This window comes from Pongo abelii, chromosome 13 (assembly GCF_028885655.2).
Source record: "Pongo abelii isolate AG06213 chromosome 13, NHGRI_mPonAbe1-v2.0_pri, whole genome shotgun sequence".
Taxonomy (NCBI): domain Eukaryota; kingdom Metazoa; phylum Chordata; class Mammalia; order Primates; family Hominidae; genus Pongo; species Pongo abelii.
In genome coordinates, this window is record NC_071998.2 from 86,033,113 (window position 1) to 86,055,249 (window position 22,137).

General features: G+C 45.6%; 1 protein-coding gene and 1 long non-coding RNA gene across 16 annotated transcripts in view; one reads left to right on the forward strand and one right to left on the reverse strand.

Moving 5' to 3' along the window:
- Positions 1-22,137, forward strand: part of AOPEP (aminopeptidase O (putative)) — a 369,731-nt gene that overhangs the window by 185,486 nt on the left and 162,108 nt on the right. For 11 of the 15 annotated variants that reach the window (XM_024251889.3, XM_063714294.1, XM_063714296.1 and 8 more), the window contains one exon: positions 20,315-20,504. The exons of the other annotated variants lie outside the window; for them this stretch is intronic. In XM_024251889.3, coding sequence (XP_024107657.3) covers positions 20,315-20,504 — 190 coding nt within the window. The remainder of the gene's footprint in view (positions 1-20,314; positions 20,505-22,137) is intronic. 15 annotated transcript variants of the gene reach the window in all.
- Positions 15,216-18,136, reverse strand: LOC134759789 (uncharacterized). Its single transcript, XR_010136552.1, has 2 exons — positions 18,056-18,136; positions 15,216-17,733 (listed from the first exon to the last, which is right to left on the reverse strand). It is a non-coding gene; the product is annotated as an uncharacterized LOC134759789 (long non-coding RNA).

Sequence of the window (22,137 nt, forward strand, 5' to 3'; positions counted from 1 at the left end):
TGCTTCTTGGAGGACTGAGGCAGGAGGATTACTTGAGCCCAGCAGTTCAAGGTTACAGTGAGCTAATTAGCTGGGTATGGTGGTAGGTACCTACAATCCCAGGGAGGCTAAGGCAGGAGAATCGCTTGAACTCAGGAGAAGGAGGTTGCAGTGAGCTGAGATTGCTCCATTGCACTCCAGCATGGGCAACAGAGTGAGACTCTGTCTAAAAAAAAAAAAAAAAAGTTTAAAAAATGTTTAAAAAGTTACAGTGAGCTATGATTGTGCCACTGCATTCCAGCTTGGGTAACAGAGCAAGAGTCTGTTTCTTAAAAAAATATTACTCTGTTTCTTAAAAAAATATTACTAAAACATTTGTGATTGCCATTTAATGACTACATACCATAACTACTCAATTTTGCCTTCCTTTCATCTGAATAGTGTCCTTTGCTGCATCTGCATATGAGCTGCCCAAAAGCCCAACTAAATTAATCCCTCCAAAAGTAAAGGAGATGAAATCAACCAATCTGAGGGAAGCCTGACCAAGGCATTCATGTATCAAAAAGATATGGAATACCTACCCACTACATACATGATACTAGAAATCCTACAGCTTCCCTGCACAGTGGCTGTGGTTTTCATTTCAGTGATACGAAACTGAGGCCAGAGAGGTAAAGAACTTGGCCTGAAGTCACATGGGGCACTGGGTGTTATTTGAAGCAGTTTTTTTCAAAAAAGTCACGGAGAAACATTACTCAGAGCCTCTCCCTCACACCCTGCAGATAGAGCTCTGAATCTCGGCATCTGTGAGTTGCTTCTTTTGGGCTTTTTAAAAAGTCTTCCAGAATTGTGGAATGGGATAGTTTCAGTTAAAATATCTGTTTTTGAAAATCATGACCAATAATAAAAATCAAGAATGTCCTGTTACATATTTCATACCTTTAAGAATTTCATTTTGCTCTAATTGGTCTTATTGGATTAAATGATTTCTAAAGTCTTCTCTGGGACTTCACTTTTGTGTTTCAAGTTTCTTTTCCATCTGAAAGCCATATATTTGGGTTAAACCAAATTGTTAGCAATAGGTATCTTTGTAGAATTTCTAGTAGTTTGGAAGGAGTTGAATGTACTAGAATCATAGCACGTATTTCAGCTGCTTTATTAGCATTCTAGCTAAGGGGAGTTTATTGTTCCAGTTTTAGTCATTATAATACAGCCCTGTTTAATATTGCATGATCTGTGGGTTGCCATAAACTTGGTACAAATTGGAGTGCTGATATAACATGAAATGAAGCGCCTTGTCTGAATGTTGCTTTTGTTTTGCATTTAACAAATTAGTATGTTGACATTTGTCACTGATGGATTTCATTATTTGCTGAAAGGGTTTTAGGGGGTTTGACAGCGTGATTGGTTTGTCTTACAGACTTTTGAGAATTGATAAAAGCATCTTTGTTCTTTGTACAAAAGCACAACAGATACCGTATTGATGGACACACAAAAAGGGATGGCTTGTGTAGCTGCAACATAAAATAAACCAAGAAAATAATTTTCGAGTTGCTACTTACTCTTTTATGTGATTTCTTCTTCTCATCCTTTTCTTCCTGATAAAAGAATGAGTTTTGTTCATCTCAATAACAAGCTCAAGAGCAATCAATAATCTTTCAGTAAAGTTAAAATATTGGCTTCTTTATGTTACACTTACATATTGTTTAAGGAAGATTATTTTAAAACATTATAAACACAGTTATGGTTTGGATTGCATTAAATAACTGTTCCACATCCTCAGATAACAGAGGTGAGATGGGGGAGCAAGAAACTAAGAGTTCCATAAAATAAGAAAAAGGACTAAAATTTTGATTTCAAATTCTAGTTTTATCAAAACGGTAAATATGCATGTTCTTCTGTCATTTTTTTTTTGTTATATTTAGAGGGATAGCCTTGTCATTCAAATGTACCTTCCTGTACATATCATGGAGCCCTTATTGGAAGTTGCTCACCTCACACTTTTGCCCCAATCTTGTTAAAATCTGTTATAAAGTATGCTCTGGGAAACACATGCACACACACTCACACTCACAGAGGACTTCCAGTAAAAAAGCCTTGCTAGAAAGCTACAAACAATGAAATCTATCAATGATCAGATGATAACACCCATCACTAACAACTGCCAACACTCAGACTAAAGCAGTCAAGACACTGAGGGAACCATCCATCATCCCTGTCATTTCTGCAGGGAGTACAGAAGGGGCTGGGTGGAGGGGGCCGGGGCCCTGCAGTGGACAGAAGTGACAGCAGATCATGCAGCAGAATGCAGATCCAAACATGACCTCCAGTTTCTACTGTGACAATGTGGGAATCAAGACAGGGAAAGAAACGAATAACTTAATAAAGAATAAAAAAGTAAAGAATTTTGTTTATTGGCTGGGCATGGTAGCTCACACCTATAATCCCAACACTTTGGGAGGCTGAGGTGGCAGGATCACTTAAGCCCAGGAGTTCAAGACCAGTGTGGGCAATATAGTGAGACCGTGTCTCTGGCTGGGCACAGTAGCTCACACCTGTAATTCCAGCACTTTGGGAGGCCGAGGCAGATGGATCACTTGAGCCCAGGAGATCGAGACCAGCCTGGGCAACATGGCAAGACTCTGTCTCTACAAAAAAAAAAAAAAATGTAAAAATTAACTGGGTGTGGTGATGCACGCCTGTAGTCCCAGCTACTCAGGAGGCTGATGTGGGAATATTGCCTGAGCCAAGGAGGTCAACGCAGCAGTGAGCCACTGTACTCCAGCCTGTGTGACAGAGTGAGACCCTGTCTCAAATAATAATAATAATAATAAAATAGACCCCCTCTCTATAAATATAGATTTTAATAAAATTAACCAGGTCTTAGCTACTCAGTCCCAGTTACTCAGGACGCTGAGGTAGGAGGATTGCTTGAGCCCAGGAGTTCAAGGTTACAGTAAACTATGATTGCGCCACTGCACTCCAGTCTGGGTAACAGAGTGAGACCTTGTCTCTAAACACTTAAAAAATATTTTTGTTTATTGAATGTCTCTTCCTGCTACACTGTGACCTTCCTAAGGACCCCAGTCCACATCAGTTTGGTTTGCTAATGTATCCCAAGCCCCCAGGACAGAGCATGGCAATGTAGGCTCTCAGTTAATATTTGCTGAATCAATGAATGGTGCAGCAGCACTGTCCACCTTCTATGTCCTGTTTGCCCAACCCAGTCTTGGACTTAGGTGTGTGTTCCCTGAATGGAATCACCTGGTGACCCACAGACACAGAGCTGTTCCCCCCATGTGTACGTCCAGCTGATACTAGAAAGGAGAGGTGGGCCCGAGTTTTGACTCTGCTGCATCACTGGCTTGCTGTTCCAGGTCGGAATTTTCCTCTTTCTGAGCCTTTATTTCTCACCTGAAGGGAACAAAAGGCCACCACCCTCACAAAGCTGTTGAGATTCAATGAAAAAGAGAGGAAAGATGGATATGAAGGGCCCCTAGAAATAAGGACATTACTAATTTCCTAAGGAAAGTACAGTCTTATGAGTGACATCACCGTATTTTAAAATCAGACACATTGGTTTCCTGCAGACACAGGGAAGACCCACACCTGCAGGCATGTCTGGAGCATGTGAACAACCCTGCTCTCTGATTTCGGCACGCTGCTTCTCGGGCTTCTCTAGAAAGGAGAAAACTGAAGAACTGAGAGACCCAGAGGCTAGTGTCCAGATCAAGTGCAGCTGCCATGTTTCAAGGAGAGCCGTCTTCTGTGTGTAGACAGTGTTGGCCTCAGAGACCAGCCAGGAGAAGGCTGGCTGGGCACAGAGTCAAGCATCAGGGCACAGAGTCATGCATCAGGTCGTTTTCCGTGGGAAAAGGTGTAAGGAGGAAAGGGCTGCCTGTTTTTTTGCCCCTTTACACACATGCATGTGTGCACACACATGCATACCCTCCCCCACACCACCCTCCCCAGAGCGTCTTCCAAAGCAACATCTCCAGCTTCGGGGTGTCAGCAGTAGAGCGCAGTTCTCCTTCCAGGCATCTGGGAGCCTCCCTTGCAGCAACCCCTCTTCAGACTAGAATTCGAGGCATGTCCCTCTCAACAGCTGACCAAGGTGCAGGCAGCTAGCTAGCTTTGTGAAGGCAGCGTGGCCTACAGGGTGGGCTGCCCCACAAATTCAAGGGCAAGATTAGTCCCCAGTCTGCGCTGGGCCTCTTTCCTCATTTGCTCTCTGGAGGTGGAGGTTACTCTAAGTGCCCTTCAAATTCCTTTCCAGCTCTATTCTTTGAACTCCTGGTTTCTTCCTTTCCAACTTGTGGAAATTATTTTCCCCACTTTTCCTGAGAGGGGAAGTATAAGACACCAGGCTGTCTCTGACAACTGCCAGAGTGGCCGTTTTTTAATGGAAAGTCAGCTTCCTTCTCAGGTTGCTTAACAGAGCAGAAGCTTCTCAAGAACAGAGAAGCCTAATGTTTCCCTCTGGTTTTTTGACGTCATTTGCCTGTGGGTGGGTTCCCATCCGCTGCCACCTCTCCAACCACACTAAATTTTATTGCGCAGATTTTAAAAACACACCTTGGTGTGGCAGGCCACCGAAAGAAGCGATTTAGCCCAGGAGCCCTGCTGTTAAGCTGTGGCAGAGAGAGCTTTGGTCCCGTCTCTGACTGTGCCAGGATCCCATCCCACAGAGTAAATTCTCCATCCTCCCCTTCTTGGCCCCTCACCAATAAAAGCGGAATGTTCACTTTACACTATCTCCTGGGGGATTTGAAGAATCAATTCTGAACACTGACTTGAAAGCACTTATCCCTCTAAGAGTATAAGAAGTGGGGAAGGGAAAAGGGAACTAACATTTGTGGGATGTTTGCTGCGTGCCAGGTACTGGGCTGGCTGCTTGACTTTCATTCTTTCCTTTAACTCTGCTTTGTAATCATCATACACAAAATCGTCAAATGGTTTAGGTCGCTGAGGGTCTAAAGCTTATCAAGAAGACAGTGACCATGCAGAGGTAGAGAGGGGAAACCAGACCTCCCATAAGCCCTCAGGAAGCTAAATATCTTTGGCATACTTGACACCACCCATGCAAAGTTTAAAAATCTAATTATGTCCATTTGCAATGCACAGATAAGGGGCACTGGAAATATATTCACCAATACAAATATGTTGGTGCTTTAGAATGTCAGAGAGTTCAGCCGAGTGGCTGCAAATCTCGTCACTGATAAATAACAGACATGTTCATCTTATTGCAATATTTTCCTTTCTAACTTAAAAATAACTTTGTCATTTCTCCTAGTACGTTTTGAGGTGATTCGTCTTAAAATGTGTCATAGGTGGTAAATTCAGGAGAACTGAACTTGGCCTCCAAAATAAGCAATGTTCCCCATGACATTATGGAATAAAAACACACACTTTCTTTGGTCTTGCCTGGTTTGAGGCTTCATAACGTGAGCAGCGTTCACAGTGAGGCCGTGAATGGAAATCACGCCACACAAGAGCTGTGACTCAGGCCTGTTCTCTGAAGGGATGAGGTGATGGCTATTAATATTTTATTTCATATACTGTAGTGTTTGCAGAAGCAAACATGCTGTAGTTAAGGTTACGCGCATTGAGTGCCAGCATAATCCAGTTTTTCTTTCCGCCGGGCTTTTTTCACACAGATGTGTTCAACCCAAAGGTGAATTTTTGGAGCCTTAAAAAAAAAAAGAATGAGAAAATTTGAAAACAGTTAGGTAAACCATTATGGTTATACAACTGTGAAAAGATGACAGCTTTTATACTTACAAAATAGTATGAAGTGTTTTCTTTTCTTTCTTTGTTGTTATTTTCCTCTCACATGAAACTGGTCAACCAACCACCAAAACAAACAAAAGGAACGATGAGGCTGAAACTTAAGGGTAGCCATTTGTCAGCAGAAGTAAAGGCCAAGTATTCCCAGAGAGAAGGCATCGCAGTCAACTGCTGTGACATGTGTGACATCCATCTCAGAAGCCTGTGTGACTGTAACTACACAGGGTGCATACGCTGATGTCTGCCCTAGATCCCCACAAGCCTCTAGCTTGGGGTGAGTCACCAGTTTCAGGCAAGGGGTGTCTGTTGGTTCTGAGGTGAGTGGGCCTTTGTAAAAGAGTTTTGAAGGAAATACCTTGCAGACTTACGGCTGACATGAGTCCGCCATGGCACACAGCAGCTCCCACCCCATGGATGAAGGCTGTAGCTCGCTGGGTCTTGCTTTCTCATCTGAGAATGGGAGGGGGTGGGGCCTCTTAAGAGCCCTTCTGGATCGAGTGTCTGGGGATTCCAGAACCAGCCCCACTCCTTCCCAAGGTTCAGCGCTAGCACATCCATCCTCCCCAGACTGTCTCCCCCATTTTGGTTGCGGCAGGACTGCTGTGAGCCAGAGCTATGCAGGCTTTTGAATCGTGGGTCCCTGCCTAGATGGACGCTTCTTCCCCTTAACTAGTTTTCTCCCTGGCAGCCCTCCATCCATTCTCACCTTTCCTCCTCACCTCTAGTCCTGCATCAGAAGCAGCCGGTTCTCCTTCCCAGAGCCCTCCCTGGCAGATTGTGAACTGACTAGGCCATGCCTCTTCACCTGTGGAGAGTGGCTCTGAAGCAGGGTACTCTCTCTTACCCTGGGCCCTGCACTCCAGTGCAGAAGCATCCAGCACCTGTGGCAGACTGGTCATCTGAAACCTTGCTACCCGGGTAGGACCCCAGCTTCCTTGTCCTCTGGCTTCCGAGTGAGGGCTGGGTCTTGGGCAGCCTTGCAGCACACAGCACATCAACCGCGGATCTTCTTGGGCTCCCTCAAGGGTGGGACCTAATGCTACTCCACTCTCCCTGCTGTGGGCACGCCTCTGCCTTTGCTGTTGACTTGAGGATGTGCTTTTAACCTATTGCACCTGGCTTCACACTGAGTGGGCAAAGGACAGAGGGCCCACTGGTCGAGGGTCCAGCTCTTTTGGAGGACAGCAGAACGTCTTTTGCCCCAGGGCTATCCTCTGCACTTTTATATGATGAGATGCAGCAGTGTTTCTAATTCTCTGTCGCTTGAGAAGTATGGACATTTCCCTAGATCTTATGGCAGTTCCTAACACATCTGCAGAGAAGGATCTTGGTGGAGGGGGCAGTCTATTAGGATGAGCCATATGAAATTGCCCATTTTTTGAAGTTGGAAAGGATCACATATTATATTTTATGTAGTTCAACTTAAAGGTCAAAAAAGTGGAGGAATGTCTGGGCCTCCTCGTGATGTTATGTTTACCTAATAAGCATCCTGGGGTTTTGCCTAGGGTTTATGATACAGTATCCGTGTCTATAGCAAAGAGTATTATTGTAGATCCTACTGTCATTACTACTTAAGGTATTATCACTACTGCTACTTGAGCTCACTTTAGAAACAATTGCTAGAGATAGAGGGAAGACTGTCTGTCCCCTGGAAGACCCCAGTGCCTTGGTCCTGGCCCCTGGTCTTTCCCTTTGGAACTAGTGGTTTAAAAATGAGCTCTCCTTTACCCCCATTCTTGTCTTCCCTGCTTTGAAACAGGACACCTCTGGCCAGTGGGCTTCCTTTTGGAGATAAGAGATGTTGGGTGATCAATGGCCTCAGACAATGTAGCTGTCACAGTTTCATTTTTAAAATGTCATGGTGATAAAAACAGCCATTTGCTAATAAAAAGGGTGGGATTCATTGCCTAGTGGCATTCACATCCATGCTGTCACTGTCTAACCCAGATTTCTCAGAGCAGCCACTGGCTTGGTGTCGTAGCTGAATGATGTCACTTCAAGCATCACGTAATTTTCCAGCTGGCTAGGATGGAAAAGGGGTTTATTATTGTGGCATGTTGTTCACAGCGTCTGAAAAAAAGTGAAGCAGACAGAGATATATGACAGGATTGGTTCTGTTTTTACAGGTGTGTCTGAAGGATACAAGGTACCTTTCACTTGCAATAGAAATGTGACTCTATAGCAAAAGAAATTTTTTTTAAAAAGCTTTTCTCAAGAGATTTTAAATATATAATGCATAATTAGTGTTGGAAATTGGCCTCAAATACATAAAACTCAAAAGACTAGGAGGTGGGCTGCCCAGACCCTGGTCTCAGTTCTGTCCCTACTGACAGAGCTCTAACTTCATCTTTGCCTCAGTTTCTCCATGGAAAAGATGGACCTCCCAGGGTATTTGTCTGTTTTTAAATTTTCATTGCAGTGTAAAACAGAAAAGTATACATCTTAGCATACAGCTGGTTGGATACAAACTGTAGACATACCTGTCACTAGCACCCTGACCAAGAAACGCACATGACCAGCACTCCAGAAGACCCCTGTGCCCCTTCCAGTCAACCACACACACAAGGACTTCCAGCAGCATAGATTTCAGCCCAGTGAGACCTGTGTCCGACTTCTGACCTGATGAACTGTAAAATAATAAATTTGTGTTGTTTTAGGCCACCGTGCTTGTGGTGGTTTGTTGCAGCTGCCCTAGGAAACCAATGCAGTGATGCTGCTGGCAAGAGGGAGAGCCAGGAGTGACCCCCAGCTCTGTCCCCAAAGACCGAGTTCTTAAAAACCACCAGAATAGATAGTACCGCTCTTAGCTTTGTTAGGTGTTTGGTCATTGGTGAGGGTATGAAGGTAAAATGAAAGTGCAAGTGCCAGCCAGTGTGTGGTTAAGTTGGGTACTAGGTAGCCAGTGTCTTTGAGGTACTCTGACTTGCCCAGCCCCCGACCCCCATGCTCAGATTGTCCCCTGCCTGGAAAGAGGGAATGTGATATGTTACTAACACTTCAGTGTGAGTTGAGTGCGTTATCTCTTCCTAAAGTATTTGCGTTCTAAAAGATGACCTAAGCGATGACTTTCTACTATTTATGAGAAAGAGGGCTACACTAGGGTGTCATGGCTGACTATGTGAGACCCAATTCTTTGTTCATCTTCCACTGTAGAGTCAGAAAACACCAAAAAGCATCTTTCCCATGCTGCCTTACAGCTAGCAGAGACTAAAGAGTAGGAATCTCGGCTATGGGCTCCCTGGGAAAAGTTGCTTTCCTGTTGAAAGGGATCGTTGTTACTGGCACAGCGCATTTCTTCCATGTTAAACATGAACATGGTGCATGGAGGTGTAGTGGTCAACCGTGAGCATGAGGGGCAAGCATGAGGAAAGAAGTGCACACAGGAAGGATGGAGAGTGGGAGTATAGCAAGTCCTCCAGCTCCCGCTACACTGCCAGTCACTGCACCAGCCCCAGCAACGTCTTGTCACTCCAGCGGTATTGTTTCAAGAAAGGAAAAACCTCTCCAGTGTGTGCCAGTGTTCATTGTATTTTCTGTTACTTGCAGCTGAATACATTCCAAACAGACCCGGGTGCCTTTCAGATCACAAAAGGGTAACCACCTAGGAATGGGGACATGGGCAGGCAGAATTCTTTAGAACGAAAGGAATTCCTGGGATCCTTGCCCACATTTTCACCACGGTGAACACATGCAAGGAATGATGAGTCAAGGGAACCATCCAGAGAAATGGGATTGAGGTGTAGATATCCAATAAACCTGATGCATTCCATTTGGAGAGAAGAAATAGAAGGCTCATAATTTTAAATGAAAAGGTTAGTTAAAATCAGGAGACTTTAGAGAGACTTTTATTTGTTTATTTTTGTTTCTGGTGAGGTTTATTACCTTTCAGAGGGACATGCTGTTAAGTTGAATACCTCTGAGAACGACCATCTGTCACATATTTTCCAGGACCACCCTGGGAAATAAGAAGCATATTGTCTCCTTATCTCGACAAGCATGCCATGGTGGTCTATCCATGGAGTCATAATTTGAGATTAGGAAATATGCTGTTATTCTTAAAAGCTCAATTATTTATGAATCCCCAATAGCCAGGTGATCCCTTATACTTAGTGGCATTTATTGATGCAGATGAGTACTTTGAAAAATTAAGAGAGACATTTACTTTGTAAGCTACCACTAAGACGGTCTCTGACCGGATAAAGATAACTTGAGCAGGCGAATCTGTTTAACAAAGGTGGTGATATATATTGTGGCAGCTGAATGCCCCCTTACAGCCAAGGGAGAACAATCAGTGAATTCATTCGTTTAATTCATGAATTTTCCTTCTATTTACACTTTAAACAAACATGCCAGTTGTTTGCTTAGTTAACAAGCTCTGCCTTCATTATAAGCCATTAGTGGCTAGTAATAATTGAAACTGTGTTTGGATTTCAAAAATACAATAAACCCAATTAATTTCACCCTTAGTAATATGGAATTTGTCGATCAACCTGAGCTAGGCAGAAGTTTGTGTCTTTGCCCTTTGCATGAAGGGTTTGCTAAATCATCTTATAGCCATAAATAGGATTCTTCATAAGAAAAACTAAACAAAACAGCTTAAATCCTAATGCTTCTAAGGGGCCAGGCAGCAATATAAATTAGTGAATGGGTTGGATAGAGCATCCTCTAAGAAACACTTGGTCTACTTTTGATGGAGACATGGATATAAGAAATATTTCACTTTTTATCCTGTGATAAGAAGGAAAAAAACCACACACATGATTATAAATGACAAGGAGGCTCAGCCAATGGCAGGGAGACAGGAGGGAGAAGTTGGGACCACAGCAAACTGGAGAGCCCAAGCCCTGTCTGAAAGGACCAGCTCCGATTCAGCTGCAGTTACTACATAAGAATACAGGCCTGTGATGAGGGACTCCCAAGCAGGTTTTGCCTGCTTCTCCGATTTCACCAGGGTGAATCATAACAGGGACCTGATAAATTCCTATCTTTGAAATGCTCTGTAATGCTTATTATTGTTCTTAGGAAATGATAAAATATTGCCCTTTGGCATTAGACGTGTGTGTGTGTGTGTGTGTGTGTGTGTGTGTGTGTGTGTACAGAATAAATATGTGTCCACTTCTAAAAAAGACCTGGGCCTAGTGTGGCCACATCTTTCAAATTTTTAATGTAATTTCAAAATCTGGATTTTTGGATACAGTCTTCCCATTTATAAACTTTGGCAGTGAGTTTTTGCTATTTAAGCTGATGCTGTGCAGCCACCACAGTGCAGATCAGCAGCTCTCAGTGTGGTCTCTGGACCAGCCACATTACCATTACCCAGGAACTTCACAGAAATACAGGTTCCTAGGCCCCACCCAGGCCTACTGAAACAAACTCTCTTGGGGTGAGGCCCAGAGATCTGTTTTAACAAGCCTTTCAGGTAGGGCTGCCAGCTTTTAGCAAATATTTCATGGAACATACACCAAAAAATTATTCGTTGTTTATCTGAAATTCAAATTTGACTGCGTGTGCTATTTTCTTATCTAGTGGACCTATCTCCCGGTGCTTCTGATACACGCTGGTGTTGATCAAGCAAAACATGTGTATGAGCCAGGCTGCTTGTGTTTGAATCTGCTTTGACACATATTAACTCTGGGATTTTAGGCAAGTGACATAATTTCTGTGTGGCTTGGTTTACTTACATGTAAAATAGGCACGATAATATCTTCCTCGTGGGGTGGTTGCTGGAATTGAATGAGTTAACAAACATAAAATACTTAGAACTTTGCCTGGGAGAAAATAAACAATATATGTGTTTAGTATCATCATTATTTTATTTTTTCTTTTCTTTCTGCTCTAATCATCACCGCTGCTGCCACCACGCAGCCATCAGGGAATATGAGAACTCATCTTCCTTCAATTCTTTTTTCCTGGATCTAACTTTGATTTAGCAGGATTGATTCTAATGTGCTATTCCCCAAGGCCACTCTGTTGCTTGTTCCTACCCAGAGTTACCCTTCCTTTGAAATCTGGTTGACAGTGTGGCGGTCTGGCAGGGAACCCATGCTTGCCTTCACCCCAACGTCCTGCTGCCTGACCAGAGTTACCCTTGCTTTGAAATCTAGTTGGCAGTGTGGTGGTCTGGCAGGGAACCCACACTTGCCTCCACCCCGACGTCCTGCTGCCTGAATTCTGTCAGCCGGCAGTGCCTCTGTTGCGCTCAGGCCTCTTGTTGTACAGACCAGTCTTGCTACTTCGTGTCTGCTTTTACCAGCCCAGCAGGGCAAGTCAACAGCTTCCTGACCCTATCTTGGATTTTCAGATTTGCAGAGGGCCTGACTGGGGCTTGGCTTCTTGCTGTCAGTTGGGGAAACAATGAATGCCTTCCTCACCAATTGAATTCTGAGTACACTTTGGGAAATCCCCACAACTTTTTCCAGACAGGGAACATGGGAAGATTTGATTTGTGGACCCAAAGAGTGTATTTCAAAGGAAAGCAGTCACCAAACTGTCCTTGCCGAGAATGGCTGCAAGCTGCCCCAACATGTCCCTCCATAAAGCAGCCCTCCAGGCCTTCACACCGCCACACGTGACAGACTTGTGCTCGCCGTGAAAACCACCAGGATGAGCTATTACGGCTCTCAGTTGTGCCATTTTATTGCTGTTCTGGGAATGGAGCAAAACACATTATTTTATTAAATAAAGATTTTCCCTGTATCACAGTGGAGGCTAATTTTATTAGCTCTTTTTATGGGAACAAACATCATCACCCTGATTGGGGAGGATGGAGGTGGGGGCCATGGGGAGGTGAGGGAGTGGAATCACATTTTGTCATCTGCGCACTCCAATGAGGCTGCCGACATGTTTTAGTTGGTTACTCACTTTAATTACTTACTTACCAGAAGAGTTCCCCAGATCCTGCAGAAAATACACAGCTTTCATTCATAAGTAATTTATAGATGATTCAAAAGACATGTTCAGGGCCAGGCTCATGCCTGTAATCCCAGCACTTTGGGAGGCCGAGGCGGGCAGACCATGAGGTCAGGAATTCAAGACCATCCTGGCCAACATGGTGAAACCCCCGTCTCTACTAAAAATACAAAAATTAGCTGGGCATGGTGGGGCACGCCTGTAGTCCCAAGCTACTCGGGAGGCTGAGACCAGAGAATTGCTTGAACCCGGGAGGCGGAGGTTGCAGTAAGCGCCAGTGCACTCCAGCCTGGGCAACAGAGCAAGACTCCGTCTCAAAAAATAAAATAAAATAAAATAAATAAAGACATGTTCAGTTACGATAAATATTTGTTCATATTGTGTGGGTATGGGTGTGTCCCCTGACAACCAAAATCTATAGTCTCCAAAATGTATAACTAAATGAACAGAATGTTCAAAATTTGTTCAGAAACAAATTTTTTGTTCTCATCTATGAGATTCTGGAATGTTTAAGGCAGAACATGTACTGTCAGATTGAGAGAGGGAAAGGAGTCCAAATCTAGTTGAAAAACTCGGTAAAATACTGTTTCTCCCTCTAATTCTTTAGCTTTGAAACCTGAGACTTTCACATGCAGCTTTTTTGATGACCATAACCATCAGAACCTGCCCCCACCCCACCCCCGGGCTAAGGCAGAGCAGCCGAGGCAGGTGAGGCCAACTCCTGAGATTCAGGCAGCAGTGCTGCCCTGTTCCGTATGCAGGGCCAAGGTCTCCACAACGTTCTCTCGGGATGTGTTGCCCTGGGGTCAGAAGGGATGTATCCGCTGCTCTGCTGGTCAGTAGCTGAGCCTTCTGTATGGTCTGCACAGCTGCCACTGAGCCAGAGGTGGTCTCTGTGTTTCCTAGACTCAAGGTGGTCTCCATGTTTTGTCATTGCCATGCTGTTTTTCCTGCTAGCAATAGGCCACAACTAACGCTAAAGCAAATGGTGAAGCTGGCCACAGTGTTTTGTGTCCCCAGCCTCCCCTTCCACCCTCATGCCTCTCTCCTCCCCAGTGTCGTCTGTGCTGTGCTTTGGAGCCTTTCCCTGGCCCCCATGAGCACCCACCTTGAACCTTGCTAGGATCCAGGTATACATCATTTACATCTCCATGTGACCTGAAACCATAAGCCTCATCTGAGAGCACTTAGAAGTTAAACCAGATCATAAAGCTGGAGCTCCTAACCTTGGCATCGTTGTTTGCTTCCGTGACGTAGCTGCCCACTTCCCTATAGTATCACTGCCACTTCCCTAACCTCAATTTCTCTCTCCTTCATCTTGTTGGCTGCCTCCGCAGCTTGTCTTCTGCATCCTTCCCTTTGTTGTCTGTCCTTCCTATTTTCTCTGTCTCCCTCCTTTTGTTACCTGCCTCCCCAGCTTGTCTTCTGCATCCTTCCCTTTGTTGTCTGTACTTCCTAGTTTCTCTGTCTCCCTCCCTTTGTTACCTGTATCTGCTACCCTCAGCCTGTTGGCCTCTTTTGTAATGAACTTCCTTCGTCTTGTTTTCTTCCCTCATCTTTCTATCTGCTTCCTTCATCTCCATCTTTATTTCCCTCATCTGCTCCCCCAGCTCCTTTCTCTGCTTCTTTGCTTGTCTACTTCCCTCATCTTTTTATCTGTTTTCCCATCTCATTCTCTACGGCCCTAATTTTATCTTCTTGCCTCCTGTAGCTCTTTGAGTTTGTGACCTGCTTTAAACCATCTCTACTTGAAAAGAATACCAGGCTTTAGCAAATATAGGTGAGAGGTGGAGACCAGGCAGAGGTAGACTTGTGTGTCACCCTCCTGGGGACTGACCTAAGTACCTTTGTAAGGGCTTGTCTAACGCATGCCCCTGTGACCCACTGGGGACTCCCAGCGTAGGACAGGGTTATGAGGAAGTAGGCATTGCTTTTCAGGGGCATCAACAGTGGAGTAGTGATGCCCCCCTATGGCCTCTGTACCCTTATTTCCTACCTTCCTCTCACTAGGACGAGGCCTACTCACCTTGGGCCAATTCTGGCTATGATGTAGATTGAGGGAACAGAGGTCTCAGGACGTGGTTGATAGCTTCCCATTGGTGCCTCCTGAAGACAGAGCTCCTGGGAGAGTAATGAGCATGAAGCCCATGAGCTTGAGCTGGCACAGAGGGACGGGAGCCCAGAAGCCACAGGTCTAAACCCAGTGACACTGGGCAGAGTGGGTCAGAGTGAGGCTTTAGAGTCCAGACTATGTGAGCTCCAGTCCTGGCTCTATTGATTGCCAGCTGTGTGACCTTGGGCTAGTCAGTCTGCCTCTCTGTACCCCACTTTCCTCGTGTGTAAACTGAGGTTGTGGGGTAGAGCAATGAGATGGCATGTGTAAAATACAGTGCCTGGCACATAGCAAACACTGAGCAGTCAGTCTTCAGAAGGAGAAGATGTTTGGGTACAAGAATAAGGAATGTGGCCCTGGGGCTTTCCTCAGTCTCTCTGCCGTAGTCACATTTGAGTCAAAATTCATTTAGGCAAATGAGTGGATGTTTTACTATTTTTTTTTTTAATTTTAATTTTATTGTTGTTGTTGAGTCGGAGTCTCACACTGTTGCCTGGACTGGAGTGCAATGTTGCAATCTCGGCTCACTGTAACCTCCGCCTCCCAGGTTCAAGCCATTCTCTTGCTTCAGCCTCCTAGTAGCTGGGATTACAGGCACCTGCCACCACACCCGGCTAATTTTTTATATTTTTAGTACAGACAGGGTTTCACTATGTTGGCCAGGCTGGTCTTGAACTCCTGACCTTGTGATCTGCCCACCTCGGCCTCCCAAAGTTTTCCAGAATTTTTAAGAAAACACTTCTACTAACCTTAAGCCTTTCTTTCAAACCCAGATCCCCTTACACATTGATCAGATGTAGCAAGTTTGCTTCAAGTTTTTGGAACTGGTTTCCACTTTAGGCTACTGAAGGTCCCATATCCCCAGAAGACTATCCCCTCATCTCCTCAGCCTCCCGTTTAAAGATACACACTGCAGTCGGGTAGGTGCCAGATGAGGAAAGTGGAAGATGCCGATTCCCTCCCACGCAGTCTCAGGGCCAGAGGGAAGGAGGGTCCCGCCAGGCTGTCTGGGTCACCCCCTGACTTTGGCTTCAGGACTACAGAAGCATCTCCTACATTAGGCTGCGTCCAGGAGAGAGGGACTAAGGGATTTCGTTTAGAAGAAGGGGCAGGGGCTGAGAGTTTGGCTTGTAAATGTGTAGGTGAGAGTGTTGACATACATCACTTCACACCTGATGAAGGAAAGAGAAGACAGGCTATGAACCTAAGAGGGGCGGAGCGACAGTTTGTCTCCCTTTCAGATGGCCCCAGGCTACTACGAGTCTACGTTTCACTTGTCCAGTTTAAATTAGCAAGTAATGAAGTCACACAAGCAGAAGCTGCTGCTCGTGATTATAAGACCCTTAGAACTATCCTGCTGGACTTTAGAGGGCAATGAGCCTGGTTCCCCCCTCTCTCGGGTCTTCCTTCGTCTCTATCATGGGATATTGGGCTGCACATGTTGAAATTGTGAAAAGCTTTGAATCCATAAGAAGTACCAGCTTGATAAATGTAAGTCTGTATGATGCCTCCCAAGGATCTGTGTGAAAAGCAAACTTGCGGCCAGGCGCAGTGACTCATGCTTGTGATCCTAGCACTTTGGGAGGCTGAGGCGGGCGGATCACCTGAGGTTGGGAGTTTGGGAGGAGGCGGGCGGATCACCTGAGGTTGGGAGTTTGAGACCAGCCTGACCAATATGGAGAAACCCCATCTCTACTAAAAATACAAAATTAGCCGGGCGTGGTGGCGCATGCCTGTAATCCCAGCTACTCGGGAGGCTGAGGCAGGAGAATCGCTTGAACCTGGGAGGCTGAGGTTGTGGTGAGCTGAGGTCGTGCCATTGCACTCCAGCCTGGGCAACAAGAGCGAAACTCCGTCTCAAAAAAAAAAAAAAAAAAGTAAACTTGCTCTCCGTGAGGGGAATTGGGGCTGCTCCCGTAAAATGGGAGGGGTGGCCTGGGGGCTCTTGTCCTTAAGGGCAAGCAATTTCCCGTCCTCTGGGTTCCTTCCACCCCTGCAGCCTCCTGGAACCTGCTGTGGCAGCAGCATCTAGCCAGGGCCGCCGAGTGCTGGGTTGCTCCATCCACAGCAAGATGGGCCATGCTGGTCAGGGCTCCACGGAAAAAGCACAAATAAATCAAACACCAGCTCCTACTTAAGATCTGATGAAATTCTCCATTTCCGCTCCAAATTGAATTCCTCCCGAAGGATGGGAGCAGCTCCTGGGAGTAATGAAGGCACTCCTTCCTCCTCTGCTAGAAACATGTTTTAGATTAACAGACGCAGCCTTCTAATCTGGGTGGGTAGGTAGTGTTCAGGAACAGCTTTGAGAAAGTGTTTTCAGACCAGACATGATATTTTTAATCTCGAGGGGCAAGGCGGGCAGACATGCAATACGCTTGGCCTCTGCGGAGGAGGCAGCCCCAGAGGTGGTCTGCTGGGGAAGAATGACAACACGGGAGTGTGGCTGCAAGCCACCCCTGCCTGCCACCTCCTTCTCCTCCACCACTTGGAGCCAAAAAGAATTTATGGTGGGGAATAGAAGCAAGAGGGCTTGTGCTTTTTGAGATTTGAAATATCACTTTCCTGCCCATCTCTTATTTGGGAAAAATAATCAACTCTGTGATTAAAAAAAAAAAAAAAAAAAGGCAAGAAAGAAACGTTTTTAGGATGAAGATGTCATTGAAGTGATTATCTTCCATTCTCTGTAATGGTGATGAATCGACAGTCTGGCATTTGTAGAGGCAGTTGACACAGACCCTTTCAAGGGGAAAAAAAGAAACAGTTTTCCAGTGAGCCTTGTCAGGGGGAAGACTGATCACCGGCAGGCCGGCTCGGACCATGAGCACAGTTCCAAGAATGCAGGGATGAGGAGGAGCCGGGCTGGGCCGTTGAGTCCAGGCTGAGGTAGGAGTGCAGTGTTTTCCAGGTCCGTTCTGTTTTGAGGGTGGACATGGGTAGATTATCTGTTGGGAAAGAAATACTTAATATTATTCCTTGAAGTGAGCTAAAGAGAATTACTTTTCTTCACTCACCGTTGAAAAAAAGCAGTCTAAAAAAAGAGGTTAAATCTACTTAACATGAGACGTTCAGACATTTAGGGTCCAAGGGAGGGAAGGAAATTCTCCTTGAAAGAATATTCTGTTGGTCCTTTTATGTCAGGATTTTGTTAACAGCCTTTGAGAAATGTTATCAAAACCTTACTCCATGTTTTTGGTTTAGTTTTAAAAAGAAGCCTTTTCCTTCATAGGGAAATAGCCCCAGAGTATCCAGTAAGTCAAACCCAACCTTAGAGGGCCAAACGGGCCCTGGAGGCTTTCGATTCAGGTTACCAGCCGGAAAATTGCTTTTCAGGGAGAAGGTCATGTTTTCCGCAGATAGTGGGGTCATTTATATGGTTAAACGCCCTTCCTTCTGAGTTGGGGGGATGTTCGGGCTTGGCCTCCCTCAGAGGACAATAGGAAGTACATTTACCCCTGACTCAGAAGAAAGGATTGAAGATGGGAAGGGGAAATTTAGGTGGAATTCTGGCAACGCTGGGGCCTGTCCCAAGCCCAACAAGATGGACTGAGGCCAGGGTGGTGTCTCCAGAACATTGAAGGGTGGGGAGGGAAGTGTGGTGCAGACAACAAGGACTGCTCAAGGGGAAAAAATGAAAGGGTGGGAGAAAGAAGTGCCACCCGCCTCCCCCCACAGCTGCTATTGTGCATTCCTTCAGGCCCTCGCAGACTTATATTTGCATAAATGGGCCCTGGTGAGGCTTCCACACTGGGACAGAAGAGCAGGCAGGTCCCCGGACAGTGGAGGCTTTTTCTTCATGAATAGTCTTAGAGCGATTTTGCAGTCATCCGCTCGTGGAAGCTTCCTGGCTGGAGTCCGCCCTCCAGTCTCTGTAAGGACGTGCATGTCTGTCTCTCTGGCTGCAGACCCTGCCCACGCAGGCTTGCCCTCCAGCCTGTTTATAAGGCCTGAAGTTACTTCTGTTTTGTTTTAGCCCAAAGGGTGAACTGCTGCCAGCAGTATGTCTGGAATGTTATTTACTTGGTACATTTCTGTGGCTTTTCTTTGTAGCATTGCACATGCCAGAGCCATTTACTTGAAAATGCCAGGTTGCACAGTTTGTCTTCTCAACGGGGTGACTTTCTCAGTTAGGGGAGTTTAGTTCCTGTGTCTCTCAGTTTCTTCCTTCCTTCCTTGTTTTTTTTTTCCCCCCTGAGTTAGTGCTCTGAACAATACCGTTGGTGTCTGTTGCATCGCACCCCTTTATCCTGAGTGCCCCAACTCCATTTGTAATTTCTGGGGTTTCTGGTGTCCTCTTCAGAGCGCCTGGCAGATGCTTTTTCATTTGCATGCCTGCCCTGTTATTACTTCACATGAAAGCTGTCTGTTTTGGCAGACATGACTACCATGATTGCAGTTGAGCTCTCTGAGCTGAATGGGTGATGTTGTGTAAGGGAACTCGAGGTGGGGTTTTCTTTAATGGTGGCTGTGGGAGTGGAAGAAAAACCTGCGAGCAGTCTTGGCTTGTGCCGAGCCGACATGATAGCAAACAAATGACTTCTGAAGGGAGGAACCGGTGTTTACAGTTTCCTAATTTGGAAGGTTTCACGACTGTTTTTGTTCAACTGATGGAGGAGAGATTTTTTTAAGGGCAAATTCTTCATTAGGAAGACTGTAAACAAGTCCTGGAAAAAGGATAATTGCTGAAGGAGGAGGCATGGAAGGTATTTGATGGGCCTCTTTCGTCAGCTCCCCTTCTTCCCATTCCACCTATGCAGTTTTAATGGTGGTATTTTGGGTTTTAACACAAGATATGGAAAATGAGATTAGATAAATCTCCCTGTCTGGTGCCAGTCCTGGGGCCGTTTGCACACCTGGGTGGGATAACTCCCTGCCTTCTTTTCTCAGCATAATTTTGTTCTGTCATGTGAATCTATAAGCACTTGCAGATATGACGGAAAAGCCTGGCCTTACATGGTCTTGGCCTTTATTCGGGCCTCCTGGAAACCTCAGCCATCCCCGGCACCTGCTCGTTTGTTAACATATAGCCAGTCCCCGTGCAGAATGGAACATTTTTTGCTCCATTCTTCTTGGCTTTTTCTGTCCTTCTGCATGACTTCTCAATTTGTTTGTAAGCTGCTCAGATTTTTGGCTGAAGGGTCTTCTTTGATCACTCTCCTGACAGCTTAGGCTTCACACTGTCACACCTGCTCTTCTTTTACAGTCCAGATTTCAGAGTAAATGCTTCCTTTGCCTTGTAATTTTTGTTTTGAGTGTAAAACTTTGGTGCAGGTTACTTATTACAGGTAATAGCCGTTTGATGATGGAGAAAACTGCTTGGCAGAAACGGCCACCTGAACTACAGCCAGAAACATAAACTGCCACTTTATTTATGTCTGAAAGCATCTAAGCCGCAAGCCTATCAGTCATGATCTAGCATGCACATGATAATAACAGGCTCGCCAGGCTAGGAAAGCTGCCCCATGGGATGGCCATGAGGACAGGCTCTAACAAGACTCTGTGCATTTTCTCCCCCATTATCCACAGCCCACACATCATGTTCCTCTCTCAGAGCATCTTGACAGGAGGGAGCCATCTCTGTGGGACCCGCCTCTGCCATGAAATTGCCCATGCCTGGTTTGGCTTAGCCATCGGGGCCCGAGACTGGACGGAGGAGTGGCTGAGTGAAGGCTTCGCCACTCACTTGGAGGATGTGTTTTGGGCCACAGCACAGCAGGTGGGTTAAAGTGACCCTAAGCATTTCACTACCCAGAGTTAAATTCCATTTCTGGTCATTTGCTCACCCAACAGCTATGGAGTGAGGGCCTGCTATGTACTAGGCACAAATTTTGCTGGGGAGATGGCTGCATAAATAAGAGAGGGAACCCCTGCTCCCCACAGGATTTACAATCTAGAGATGGGAGAGAGAGTAGACAAGTGAATCAGTAATGGGTCAAGTGTTGGAGTACTGTGAAGAGAAAGGAGCCCCATAGAAGGGCAGTGGGTCCTATTTTAGAAGGTAGTAAGAGAAGGCCTCTCTGATAAGGAGATATTTGAGCAGAGATGTGAAGAAAAGGTCATGCTATAGCATACTCAAGCACTTCTTTGTGGTTGTGATGGTGGTGACGTGTGTGTGTGCAGTGTGTGTGTGTGTGTTTTAAATAAAGAGATTAAAACATAAATCCAGAGTCATCTCAGATGTCTGGTCACAAGTAATGAATGAAGAATGAAGCAGGGGTAGTATAGATTAGGGAATGGTGAGGACTGTGGCAAACTGACAGCTGCTACTCAGCTCTAACCATTTGTCATGGTGAAGGAAGGAGGGCGCAATATAACCTACACTATTAGTTTTTTAAGGTAATTTATAATTCTGGACTTTTATGTGACGTTTACTAATTTAAAAAATACCACGCAAGACAAACATACCCAGAAGCCAGACCTGGTGCACACGCTCCCAGTTTGCAACCTCTACCTTAAAGCATTGGCCACCAGTTCTAATGAGGTTAATAAGCAACTAAGCTGCTTTGTGCTTACTTTCAAGTTCCTATTTTTGTTGTTGTTGAGACGGAGTCTAGCTCTGTCGCCCAGGCTGGAGTGCAGTGGCATGATCTTGGCTCATTGCAACCTCCACCTCCTGGGTTCAAGCGATTCTTCTGCCTCAGCCTCCCAAGTAGCTGGGAGGACAGGCACATGTCACCACGCCCAGCTAATTTTTGTATTTTTAGTAGACGGGGGTTTCACCATATTGGCCAGTCTGGTCTCGAACTCCTGACCTTGTGATCCGTCCACCTTGGCCTCCCAAAGTGCTGGGATTACAGGCGTGAGCCACCGTGCCCAGCCTCAAGTTCCTAATGTTTGGGTCACTTTTTTTCCCCTGTCATCTCTGTCCCTTATACACTGGAGTATTTGGCATTTTCCAAAATTCCCAAGTTTGTGCATACCTGCATGATATTGTTCAAGGTCCTTTGTCTGTTGAAATCTTATTTATTTTTCACTAACCAGCTGGAGGTCACCTTCTCTAGCTAGCCCAGGCTGATTACCCAGCTCACAATTCAGCACTACCCTCCTCCACACTGTGGGTTCCCACAATACTTGCTGCTTACCTTTTTAAACTTATTTTATTTTTTCTTTTCCTTCTACGGTGTCATTTCCTTATCCTCACGCCTGGACTATGCCTGCTTTAAATTGGAGCTGGGTCTTGCTTTTCATACCCTGGCCGTGGACCCAGCAGTGTGCACATCAGTGTCCCCTGCCACATGGAGTCCTGTGAGGAGAGGCCACATGATAGATACAGAAAAGGCTCTGGGGTCTGAGTCAGACAAACTTCCAGTCCTGGCTCTGCCATTCATCGGCTCTGTGAGTATAGGTAG